The sequence below is a fragment of the Lithobates pipiens genome, unplaced genomic scaffold (assembly GCF_037356315.1).
Source record: "Lithobates pipiens isolate NorthernLeopardFrog02 unplaced genomic scaffold, aLitPip1_a1.2 Scaffold_10, whole genome shotgun sequence".
Taxonomy (NCBI): domain Eukaryota; kingdom Metazoa; phylum Chordata; class Amphibia; order Anura; family Ranidae; genus Lithobates; species Lithobates pipiens.
Window position 1 is genome coordinate 79,143,797 of NW_027507686.1, and position 13,437 is coordinate 79,157,233.

The 13,437-nt window shown below is 45.7% G+C and overlaps 1 protein-coding gene across 2 annotated transcripts in view; it reads left to right on the top strand.

Annotated features, from left to right (window-relative positions):
* Window positions 1-13,437, top strand: part of EFEMP2 (EGF-like fibulin extracellular matrix protein 2) — a 66,786-nt gene that overhangs the window by 36,891 nt on the left and 16,458 nt on the right. For both annotated transcript variants that reach the window (XM_077456108.1, XM_077456102.1), the window contains exons 7-8: window positions 348-467; window positions 8,861-8,980. In XM_077456108.1, the coding sequence (XP_077312234.1) occupies window positions 348-467; window positions 8,861-8,980 (240 nt within the window). The remainder of the gene's footprint in view (window positions 1-347; window positions 468-8,860; window positions 8,981-13,437) is intronic.

Genomic DNA, 13,437 nt, shown 5'->3' on the forward strand with positions numbered 1-13,437 from the left:
ATCATTTTAAGAGTTTACTGAAAACAGAGTCTAAATTAGTCAGATTTCAGGAAGTAAATATGAGTCCATGGAAGTGTTGGAAAAGTCCAGCTGAGAAAGATTGCCTTGTAGAGTCATCATTACAGGTCCCCAGAGATGATTTCTGGCAGAGAAAGGGCTATGAAATCATGCAGAAAATGGTGAGAATTCTGAGATGTCAGTTAAGTTTGGGTTGGCAGCCCTCCAGAAAAGCTTATGCTGAACCATTTATTGTGCAAGACACAAAAAGACACATTGCAATAATTTTTTTCTTGCTTATTGCCTTAATTAAAAGAACATGTTACACATGGTGCTCTTATCGCTTACAGATGTGAATGAATGTTCAATGGGCGCACCATGCCAACAGCGCTGCTACAACACCTATGGCACCTTTCTCTGTCGCTGTAATCAAGGCTATGAACTGGATCAGGACGGCTATACCTGCAATGGTAAGCACCCCTGTGCTGTGTTATGCCATTATAAACTGTTATTTTTGAGCAGCATACAGTAGCTAAGGAGAGTTGTGTCTTCAGCTGATTCAACACACAATCTGATTTTGTCCGTTCTTTGGATGATAGGAGTTCACCATATAGAGAAAGCAATGTGGTCATGTTGGTGCAAACATTTTCATCGTTTGACTTTGTCATTGAAAATATTTCATATCTGATGTGTTTAAATTCTGCCTGGTGCTGAAAATGAGACAAACGCCTTCTATGGCCCCTTTCACACATGCGGACCGTATGTCCGTATTTCATCCATCCGTTTGCGGAAAAAATACGGATATAAATGCATTCCTATGGGATAGCGGGTGTGTGCAGATGAACATACGCTGACATACGATAACGTCCGTCTTCGTTATGGTCCGATTCTGCAGACGGAGGAAAATCCTATTTTTCTATCCGTCTGCAGAGCGGATCGGATGAACATCATCCGATCCCCCATAGAGGAGAGCGGAGATCTGACAGGGCGGTCCCTGCACAGTGTGCAGGGACTGCCCTGTCATCCGCCGGCTCAGTGGGGATAAATGGAGCGATCCCCGCTGAGCAAGCGAATCACGGGGCGGATCATTACGGATCCGTCCTGTGTGAAAGAGGCCTATGGCCATACATTTACCTACCCTCAGAAGCATGTAATTCATAGAAATCTTAGAAGTTTTTAGATTTTTTTTATTTTTTTTGTATGGTTCCTTCAGTAGATTTGGATTACAGTGAATGTAAAGGATCATTTTTTTATTTTTTTGAAAAAACAAACATGTCATACTTACCTCCACTGTGCAGCTCACTTTGCACAGTGTGGCCCCGAACATCCTCTTCTGGGGTCCCCCAGTGGCTCTCACGGCTCCTCCTCTTATCAGATAACCCCTAAGGGAAGTGCTCTCTCTAGTGGGTTACCTTGCGGGTGTGCTCCCGAGTCCAGCATTTGCGTCCACAGACACAAATGCCGGACTTGGCCCCTCCCCCTGGTGCCCACGTCATTGGATTTGATTGACAGCAGCAGGAGCCAATGGCTGCGCTGTTATCAACCTATCCAATTAAGAGCTGGGATCCCGTGGAGAGAGGTCCCTGATGAAGAGATGAAGGGGCTCAGATAAGTAAGACGGGGGGACTGGGGGGCCAGTGATTGCCAGGTGTTTTAGGATGCATTAAGGTGAAAAAACACAAGGGTTTACAATCCCTTTAAAGCTGAACTCCAGGATAAACACATTTTCTAAATACAAGAGGCATGCGTATTCTTATTTGAATCTTGGCAGGGCCATCTTTAATATTGATTGGACCCTGGGCAAACATTTTCTTAGGGCCCCCCTCCCCCCATGCAATTTCGCTCTCCACCTGCTCTGAGACATACAATAAATAGCAGCTAGACTTAAATTCAGTTTACTGTATCAGGTCAGGCAGCGATTGCGATTGGTTGCCAGAGGTTACAGCATATCATTACTGCTTACTGACTGGTTGCTAGAGGTTACAACACTCTTTAAGGCTCACTGATTAGTTGCTATAGGTTACCGCACATTTCTGCTTGTTGATTGGCTGCTAGAGATTGCTGTACACTAATACTGCTCACTGGTTGCTATAGGTTACAGCACATCTTCTCTTCACTGCAGGGGGGCATGATATACCTATGAATGCTGCCTTTATTTACATATCAATGCAGTTGGCCTCAGCTATTTACATATGAATGCCAGTATTTACATGTAAACACAGGTCTGCAGGTGGGTCATCTGTACACAACAATAGGGCAGAGCTGGGCGGCATTAGTAGCAGCACAGGACTAAAACTTCAAGGGACAAGGCAATGTAAACTGGGATAGTTGGCAAGTATGAGGCAGCTACTTTGGGCCCCACAACAATGACAGGGCCCAGGGCAGCTGCCCCTTTTGCCCTGCCTTAAAGACGGCCCTGAATCTTGGTGTGCTTTGAGTATTTATTCCAGATCTGTGCAGTAATCCAGTATAAAACTATTACTTTGTGCTGGACCTTCCGGTTATAAATACCAATCACTGCTGCTCTCCTTCCTTGTCCAGAGTGACTGGTCTTAGGCTGGATTCACACCTATGCATTTTTAGTACTTTTTGCATTTTGCAGATTTGCACTACAGAGCATGTTCCATAGGAAAAGACGTTATATGGACTGTAGTGCAAATCTTCAAAATGCAAAAAGCACTAAAAATGCATAGGTGGGAATCCAGCCTTATATCCACCCACTCCCATAGCTTTCTGCAGACAACCTGTAGGGGGTGGGGCCTGTTGGGTCTCTCCTACAGCTCTGCACACTGTACAGGCAGTGCAACGATGATGTCACCTTTTACAAGGTAATGGCTGGGTTTGCCAAGGCATTTGGTGCAATAAAGTGGATTTATAATCTTTGCAGCTTTTGAGGAAAGTTTTTGTGTCTGGAATCCAGCTTTGACTATAGTTAAAGGATAAGTTCACCTTTTGAAACATGTTACATATGTATTTAGGGTGGAAGATGTAACATGTTCCAGCAGCTGCAGCCTCTACCCCTCTAGCAGTGACAGACTGAGCAGCCTCGTAGTTCATTCACAAGAGCTGCAGCTTGTAAACAGTGAGCCCGTATTTGGGTTAGGGGCTGAAAGCTGCAGGGATTGTGTGCAGGAGTCTGCATTGCACTCCCCATCCACTGATCACAGGAACAATGCTTTCCAGGGTCCTTAGAGAAGAAATAATAAATGCACATTTTTTTTTCTTGCAAAAATATGTGCATTTATTATTTTTTTCCCAAAAGGTGAATATATCCTTTAAAAAATGGCAGCTTTATAAAAATGTGTTGTGTTATAATATTACAGTTATAAGACTGCATATAAGCTAACACTAGGCCTGGTACTTCTTACTGTTCTCTAATGCCTCGTTACACGATCGGAATTCTCGTCGGAAGAAGCTCTGATGGTTTCCCGACGGAATTCCGCTCAAGCTGTCTTGCCTACACACGGTCACACCAAATTCCGATCGTTTAGAACGCGGTGACGTACAACACGTACGACGGGACTAGGAAAAGGACTAGGAAAAAGAAGTTCAATAGCCAGTAGCCAATAGCTTCTGTCTCGTAGTTGAATCTGAGAATGCGGGATTTTTGGCATGTGGCATACACACGATCGGAATTTCCGATCAAAAGTTTTTCCATCGGGAAAATTGAGAACACGCTATCAATTTTTGGCTGGCAGAAATTCGGACAGCTAAATTCCGATGGAGCCTACACATGGTCGTATTTTCCGATGAAAAGCTCTCATCTGTCTTTTTCTGCCCAGAATTCCGATCGTGTGTATGCGGCATAAGTGTTTAAGAACTTGCATCTTAGAATAGCCTGTAATTATTAAAATCTACCTGTTTTGTCTATCAAAACTAAAGTACAAGCACCACTCTTGCTATACATGTTTTCAAAGCAGTTTCTATTTACCTGGGTAGGAGCCTGGATTCTACGTCTAAACTGTACTTAGAGCTTTAAAGTATCTAAGTACTCTGTATCCTAGGGTGACGATGTCAATCCTCAAAAAATACAGTATAGCGAGCGTGTGTTCTCTCCCTGGGACAGGAAGTGTGTTACTGGCAGGATCAGTAGGTGAAAATAAAAGAACTAATGCAGCCACTGCATCTAAGGACTTGTAAGCTACAATATAAATACAACATTTATATTGAATACTGCATAGTGCGTTTTTGACTTGCTTCCAATGTGTTTTTGGTGAGCTTTCTGGATTCCTGATTCCCTGCATGCATCTGTGGAACTTGGACTTGTGACTCAAAAAATGCACCAACGCACCATGGGCGCATTTTTTATGTGTTTTGGTGCAATTCCTATATAAATCGATGAGAGGTGCGTTTTTGGTCTGCTTTTGAAATGTATACCAAAGATGCAGCATGCAGGATTTTTCAAAAGGCATTGCAAACGCAGCACAGCAATATGAACAGTTACAAAGGATTTAACGGAGAATAATTTTTATGCGCTGGAAAGGTGTGTTTTAGTGCTGCAAAATCTGTATGAAAGGTGCCTATAGTGGGTGTTATTCCAATTTGTGTGCAAACGTGGAAATGCAATTTAAGTCGAAATTAAGCTCTGCCACCTTCTGTTGTTGGCACCCCTATCATTCAGTATTGAAATGCTATTGCACACAGAGTGAAGAGACTGTCACTTTTCCTGTGACTGCCACTTTTCACACTTTATAGATAACATCTACAAAGCCTGAATATTACTTGATTCGAGAGCTTTGCTTGCAAAAATCCAAACAAATATCACTAAATACAGTTCGTTTTACTTGAGATTGATTACAGGATTGGGTGGTATTTGGATGTTTTCAACCTATCTTGCATAGCCCCTGACTGTACCTTTCTTAATCCATATTACGCTGTTCATCCTTTCCTCTTAGTTGTCCCTCTTTTTAGTCTGATATATAGACTTCTATTCAAATAAATGTTTTGTTTAACTAAGCAGTGTTATACTACACTAAACCCATCATTCAACCACTTAATAATTGTGTACCCCCCTGGTCCTAAGCTGGGGCTATCATGCAAATTTCATTTTTGGCAGGGCTGTAGGCAGCTCACACTGATTGTGCAGTTTATACCTGGCCATTCGCTAAGTTCAATTGGGTTGCGCATTTCTCACTGTTGCCAGTAGGTGTCACTGGTACCACAGGTCATAGTATGAGATTGTACAACTAGACTGAGTTATGAATATTTATATTTCTTCCAGCCAGCCCAGTAGGAGGTTCTTTGCCACTGGTGCATTCTGGGAGAGGCTATATATTTTGGTTGGGCCATGCGCTCGCTCCCTTGCTTCAGGCCTCTGGCCTGGGGAGGTGCTGCTGAAGTGAGAGCTGCATGTAGGCCCAGAAGCCTGTCGGGGACCTACTCATGTTGAGGTGGTCCTGAAGCTGTCTTCCCCTGTGTAGAAGAAGCTAAGCCAAAGTGAGAAGACCCAGGGGAGGACCCTATCTGGAGAGAGCCAGGATGAAGGCTAGTCTCTCAGGAGGGCCTAGTGACTCACTTAGAGGACGCACCAGAATATGTAAATGTGCTTACAGTGTTGCAGGGTTGGCTTAAAGGTCCTGACACTGTGAAGCTGTACTTTTTCTGGATCCAAGGAGACTGTAAGTGATCTGCTGCTGGTATCTGAGACTCCTAATCCTTTCTCCTACTAACATCTTTCAAGTTCAACATTAAAGCTTTGAAAAGATCAAAAGTGACTGTAGGGTTGCCACCTGTCCGGTTTTGACCCAGACAGTACGGGTTTAGGAGGCTGTGCCCGGGTTTCCCTCTGCCTCACACCCGGACACCATTTCCAGCTGACAGGGGTACCATGGGGCCTCCTTTTACGAGCCCCAGCACACAGGGGGACCTGGACAGCAGGGGCATCGGAGCGGCGGGCGGGGGTAGCAATTACAGAGCAATCAAAACATATGAGAGAGAGCGGGCGACAGGCAGCTGCTGGTGCGGAAGGTTTTAATAAAATAAATGCTTAAAAGCAATCCACTCACTCTCCATGTCAGAGCTGTATATGTCAGTCTGTGAAGTTGGCTGTCCCATTCTCCCCTCCGATCCACGCTGCTCTTATCACTGAATCGCTGGAAGAAGCCAAGGATACAGAGCTGCGGGGAGACTGCAGTGAGCTGTCAGCCTGGGATGCTGTGACCAATCGGAGCATTCCAGAGGCTTAACCACGCCTCCATCATCAGAGGCTGACAGTTCACATGAGTTCACATGAGTTTCCCGATTCAGTGATAAGAGCAGCGTGGATCGGAGGGGAGAATGGGACAGCCAACTTCACAGACTGACATATACAGCTCTGACATGGAGAGTGAGTGGATTGCTTTTAAGCATTTATTTTATTAAAAACTTCTGCACCAGCAGCTGCCTGTCACCTCTCTCTCCCTTATGTTTTGACCCTTCTGTGTTTTGACCCTTCTGTGTTTTGACCCTTCTGTGTTTGCCACCCCCTCCTGTGTATTTGCACCCCCTCCTCTGTAATTGCCCCCCCTTCTCTGTAATTGCCCCCTCTCTGTAATTTCCCCTCTCCTCTGTATTTGCACCCCCTTCCTCTGTAATTGTCCCTCCCTTCTCTGTAATTGTCCCTCCCTTCTCTGTAATTGTCCCTCCCTTCTCTGTAATTGCCCCCCTCCTCTGTATTTGCACCCCTCCTCTGTATTTGCACGGGCCCCTCCTGTCACACCGCACCCCCTCCTGTCACGCCGCACCCCCTCCTGTCACGGCACCCCCTCCTGTCACACTCTGTACCCCCTCCTGTCACACTCTGCACCCCCTCCTGTCACACCACACCCCCTCCTGTCACACCGCACCCCCTCCTGTCACACCGCACCCCCTCCTGTCACACACTGCACCCCCTCCTGTCACACACTGCACCCCCTCCTGTCACACACTGCACCCCCTCCTGTCACACACCGTACCCCCTCCTGTCACACCGCATCCCCTCCTGTCACACCGCATCCCCTCCTGTCACACCGCATCACCTCCTGTCACACCGCACCCCCTCCTGTCACACCGCACCCCCTCCTGTCACACTCTGCACCCCCTCTTGTCACACCACATTCCCTCCTGTCACACCGCACCCCCTCCTGTCACACCACACCCCCTCCTGTCACACCACACCCCCTCCTGTCACACTCTGCACCCCCTCCTGTCACATCACACCCCCTCCTGTCACACTCTGCACCCCCTCTTGTCAAACTGCACCCCCTCCTGTCACACCGCATCCCCTCCTGTCACTCTGCACCCCCTCCTGTCACTCTGCACTCCCTCCTTTCACACACTGCACTCCCTCCTTTCACACTCTGCCCCCTCCTGTCACACTCTGCCCCTTCCTGTCACACTCTTCCCCCCCCCTCCTGTCACACCGCACCCCCTCCTGTCACACCCTGCACCCTCTCCTGTCACCCTCTGCACCCCCTCTTGTCACACCACATTCCCTCCTGTCACTCTGCACCCCCTCCTGTCACACCACACCTCCTCCTGTCACACCACACCCCCTTCTGTCACACCACACCCCCTCCTGTCACACTCTTCACCCCCTCCTGTCACACCACACCCCCTCCTGTCACACTCTGCACCCCTCTTGTCAAACTGCACCCCCTCCTGTCACACCGCATCCCCTCCTGTCACTCTGCACCCCCTCCTGTCACTCTGCACTCCCTCCTTTCACACACTGCACTCCCTCCTTTCACGCACTGCCCCCCCTCCTGTCACACTCTGCACCCCCTCCTGTCACACCGCACCCCCTCCTGTCACACCCGGCACCCCCTCCTGTCACACCCTGCACCCCCTCCTGTCACACTCTGCACCCCCTCTTGTCACACCACATTCCCTCCTGTCACTCTGCACCCCCTCCTGTCACACTCTGCACCCCTCTTGTCAAACTGCACTCCCCTCCTGTCACACCGCATCCCCTCCTGTCACTCTGCACCCCCTCCTGTCACTCTGCACTCCCTCCTTTCACACACTGCACTGCAAATAATTTCGTTTCATTTTCTGAATTGCTGCTAATAGGCAGACTAGGTAATCTCCCAGAAGAATCTGTGATCTGTAGCCTCTGCCTTACAGTTACTGAGTGCCGGCAGACGCTGTGCTGTATCTGTGCTCTCCCCCAACACTGACAGATATAGAATACTGAGAAGGAGGAGTGGCCACTGATCACTTCTAAAGGTTAAAGCGGTTCTGCAACTAAAAAAAAACATTAAAAGCCAGCAGCTACTAATATTGCAGCTGCTGACTTTTAATAAATGAACACTTACCTGTCCCAGGGTCCAGCGATGTTGGCGGCAAATGATGAGCGATTGCTCGTCTCTCTGCTGCCCCCGCCGCCATCCTCTGTCAGGGAATCGTGAAGTGAAGCGCTGCGGCTTCACTGCCCGGTTCCCTACTGCGCATGCGCGAGTTACGCTGCGCGTCTCTTCTGGTCCCCGCAGTGTCCTGGGAACTGTGTGTTTCCCAGAACACAACGGGGGGGGGGGCATCTGCGGGGGTCTGCGGCGGTCTGTCCCGGAAGTGGGTGCAGTTACCTGGATTATCCAGGTAACTGCACCCCCCTCTCCCCTGAAAGGTGCCGATTGTGGCACCGGAGGGGGGGAGGGATCAGATTAGTGGAACTTCCCCTTTTGGGTGGAGAACCACTTTAAATTCTTCCATATGTGAATAACTAATAAAACAGAAGTGAGAGTTTTTGTTATTCAAATTAAAAGAATTGCTGTATTTGTGAAATTTCATTGGTGTTATATAATTACCAATTTAGATGTAAATAGTGATTAGTGGATTCTTTAATGTTGGTGTGCTTTTATCTTACTAATAATATACATTGTGCATCTGTTACTATATCTATATCTAGATATTGATGAATGCAGCTACTCCAGCTACCTGTGCCAGCATCAGTGTGTGAATGAGCCTGGGCGCTTTTCCTGCATTTGTCCGGAGGGATACAGTTTGCTGGGCACCCGCCTCTGCCAGGGTAAGATCACACAACAATATTGCTGAACTAAAAGACTAAATCTGTGTTTCTCAACCTTTTTTCAGTCAAGGCACCCTTTAAAATTCCACACAATCTGACGGCACCCCATTCCAAAATGTAAAAAAGAAAACTAATAATTTTACATAATGCAGCAACATCCATAGGTAGGACACCCAACATTAGCAGTGATTTATTCTTCCAAAGCGAACACACCTTTGCACACTGGCACCGTAGTATTTCAATGTTTCACTTCTCTCTCAGTTTCTCTCCCTCACTTAGCTAATGTGATGCCAACGCTGACGGAGAGGGGAAGGGGAGGGACAAACAAGGATGCTGTGCAGGTGCACAACGTCCTCCTTATCAACCAATGATATAACTGATTGTTAGGACACTGGCGGCTAGAAGGTTGGGATGGTGCATAATGAAAACCTGTGGCTTTATGTAACTAATAGGCAAGCATGATCCACCCACTGGCTTGTATACAGTTATTGGCCAATTTATAGGCATTTTGCCAAGGCACCCCTGAAAACACCTGAAGGCACTCTGGTTGAAAAATTATGGATTAGAGCGTATTTTCTGTGTATTAAATGGATCAGTCATTCACATATATTTGGACTTAATCATATACTGTACATTGTACTTTATTATATACAGCATGTAGTTGGTCTTGAAATTATTAAGTATACAAATAGATTCATTTGAGTGCACAGAGCAGAGTAGTCAGATGTTTGTTTAGTACTTACAGTGAGAAAGCCTAGCTGAGAAAGGTTGGGCTTCTTGGTTTACAGTATTGCTCATACTATACTTCTGCTCCTTCTCACATTGCAAGTCTGTGGATTGTATTTATTTATGAAAAAAATGCATGTAAATTCATTCTGTGCAAATCAGGCTATTTTCTCTACAGATAAATTGTGTGGATGAGGAAAATGCTGCAATACGGCCTCTAGTGGTGCCGAGTATGTATCATAGTAACTTAAGTGTGCTCATCAGCTTCATCTAGAGGCCATATGCAGTATTCTCCCCATCCACACATTTTATCAGTGGCGGTCCATCCATTAGGGGAGCAGGGGCACTGCCCCCCCATCCATGGGTCCGGACCCCTAATCTACATGCAGGGCGCCCAATGCATGGATTCCAATGGGAGTTTTTTCTTTTTTAGGATTCTATGTATTAAGATAAAAAACCTTTTGTGTGTAGCAGGTCCCCCAGCACCCCCTAATACTTACCTGGAGCCCCTTCTCTATCCAGTGATGTCCATGACCACTTGGTCATCCGGGACTCTCCTCCTGATTGGCTGGGGCACAGCCGTGGCACCATTGGCTCCCATGGCTCCCTGTCTAAATGGATACACGGAGCTCTGATTCGACTTAGGTACCCCCATAGCAAGCTGCAGGTCTATGGGGGCACTCGTCAGGAGGGAGGGGCCAGGAGCAGCAAAGAGAGACCCGAGAAGAGGAGGATTCGGGCTGCTCTGTGCAAATCCAGTACAACAGAGCAGGTAAGTATAAAATATTTTTTATGCTTATTTTTTTTTTTTAAAGCGAGAATTTACAATTACTTTAACCACTTCAGCCCTTCTCGTCCCCCCCTCTTTTCCTGCGGTCTGCCAGGTTGCGTCCTCGGATAAGGGTCTGGTATGGATTTTGAGGGGAACCCCCACGTCATTTTTTTTTGGGTGTGGGGTTCCCCTTAAAATCCATGCCAGACCTGAAGGGCCTGATATGGATTTTTAGGGGGACCCTCACGTCATTTTTTTTTGGTGCGGGTTCCCCTTAAAATCCATGCCGGACCTGAAGGGCCTGGTGTGGATTTTGAGGGGGACCCCCACGCCATTTTTTTGTTAGAACGGGGTTCCCCTTAATATCCATACCAGACCCGAAGGGCCTGGTATGGAATTTTGGGGGACCCCCACGCATTTTTTTTTCTTATTTTTTTTCTCTTAATGCTAATGCTAACATGACCTGTGTGCAATGCAAATAGCCTTAAAAAACCCATAGAAGGCGTACAACAACATTAGAATCCTACTATAGCTTGTAGTCGAAATATTCGACCGGGAATGTATGATTGCAGCATCATAAGTGAGTTTCGCTGCTCCGTCGAATCTTCTTTACACATTCCGACAGACACCATAAGCCTTCAATGACAGATTCGACCGTAATTCATTTGGATTTTCGGATGAATGCAATTTTTTTTACGAAAAACAAAATAAATATAAACTAATTTCGGGAGTAACTAAATAAATGTATTTTTCGGACGAAAGTGAAATTCCGAAACAAAATATTTCAGTCTGCTCATCAATCAACTGTGTTTATTCTTTTTAAATCATAATCACAATAGAAACTACCCAAATGACCCTGATCAAAAGTTTACATAACTTGGTGATTTTGGCCTGATAACATGCACACAAGTTCAAAGGGGTTTGAATTGGCTATTAAAGCCATCCTCACCTGTGATCTGTTTGCTTGTAATTAGTGTGTGAGAATAAAAGGTCAATGAGTTTCTGGACTCCTGACAGACGCTTGCATCTTTCATCCAGTGCTGCACTGATGTTTCTGGATCCTGAGTCATGGGGAAAGCAAAAGAAGTGTCAAAGGATCTGTGGGAAAAGTTAGTTGAACTGTATAAAACAGGAAAGGGATATAAAAAGATATCCAAGGAATTGAGAATGCCAATCAGCAGTGTTCAAACTCTAATCAAGAAGTGGAAAATTAGGGTTTCTGTTGAAACCAAACCACGGTCAGGTAGACCAACTAAAATTTAAGCCACAATTGCCAGGAAAATTGATTGGGATGCAAAGAAAAACCCAAAAATAACTTCAGGTGAAATACAGGACTCTCTGAAAACATGCGGTGTGGCTGTTTCAAGATGCACAATAAGGAGGCACTTGAAAAAAGATAGGCTGCATGGTGGAGACGCCAGAAGAAAGGCATTGCTATGCAAATTCCACAAAGTATCCCGCTTACAATATGCCAAACAGCACAGAGACAAGCCTCAAACCTTCTGGCACAGTCTTTTGGAGTGATGAGACTAAAATTTAGCTTTTTTGGCCACAACCATAAACACTACATTTGGAGAGGAGTCAACAAGGCCTATGATGAAAGATACACTATTCCTACTGTGAAACACAGAGGTGGATCGCTGATGTTTTGGGGATGTGTGAGCTACAAAGCCACAGGAAATTTGGTCAAAATTGATGGCAAGATGAATGCAGTATGTTATCAAAAAATACTGGAGGAACATTTGCATTCATCAGCCAGGAAGCTGTGCATGGGACATACTTGGACATTCCAACATGACAATGATCCAAAACACAAGGCCAAGTCGACCTGTCATTGGCTACAGCAGAATAAAGTGAAGGTTCTGGAGCGGCCATCTCAGTCTCCTGACCTCAATCATTGAGCCAATCTGGGGAGATCTCAGTTCATGCAAGACGCCCATGAATTTACAGGAGGCTTTTTGCCAAGAGGAATGGGCAGTTTTACCATCTGAGAAGAAAAAGAGCCTCATCCAAAAATACTACAAAAGAGTTCAAGCTGTCATTGATGTTAAAGGGGGCAATACATGGTATTAAGAACTGGGGTATGTAAACTTTTGATCAGTGTCATTTGGGTAGTTTCTTTTATCATTATGATTTAAAAAGAGTAAACACAGTTGATTGATAATAAATGGCTTCAGCCAAACACTAACCATGAGTGAAAGAAAACTTTTTGTGTTATCGTTCATATTCTCTGAAAAATGGTCAAGAAATCATAAAATTCTGTCAGGTTATGTAAACTTATGAGTACAACTGTATGTATAGTCTTGTCCAGCTTATTCTAAAAATATATGTAAGGGAGAAATCAGATTAATGCATATAGTCTTATCAGTGTGTGTACATCGTTGCAAAAAAACAAACCAAAAAAACATGTAGTACATTTCTACAAAAGATGAACATTTCCCTATGTTTTATCCCTTTAAAGACTCTGCAAGCATGGAAACATACCTGTTGATCTAGGAGAAATGCAGAGAGCTCCTAAGTCCTGTTGTGGGCTGACACACAGCATTTTTCTGGATAAAGCAATATCAGCCTGGCCTACTTGTCTTTTGTTAACCACCTGACATCTGCGCTATGGCCGTATGACGGCCACAGCGCGGATGTGAATTCCCTGTGCATGCTCCCTGTGCGCGCCGTGATCACAGAGTCACTGAGACTCGGGTGATCACCAATCCGAGTAAGGGGCCGGTCCCGGTCCCTTACCATGTGATCAGCTGTCAGCCAATGACAGCTGATCACATGATTAAAACAAAAGCTCGGTGATCGTTTTTTTCTCTCCTCACGTTGACAGCGGAGGAGAAAAAAAAAAGCCATTCACCGGCTTATGTTAAAAGGACATTGGTCCCGAAAAGGAAGAGGCAATTATGCCTTATTTATAGAGTCTAACAGTGCCCACAAGTGATACCTATCGATGCCAGTGTAA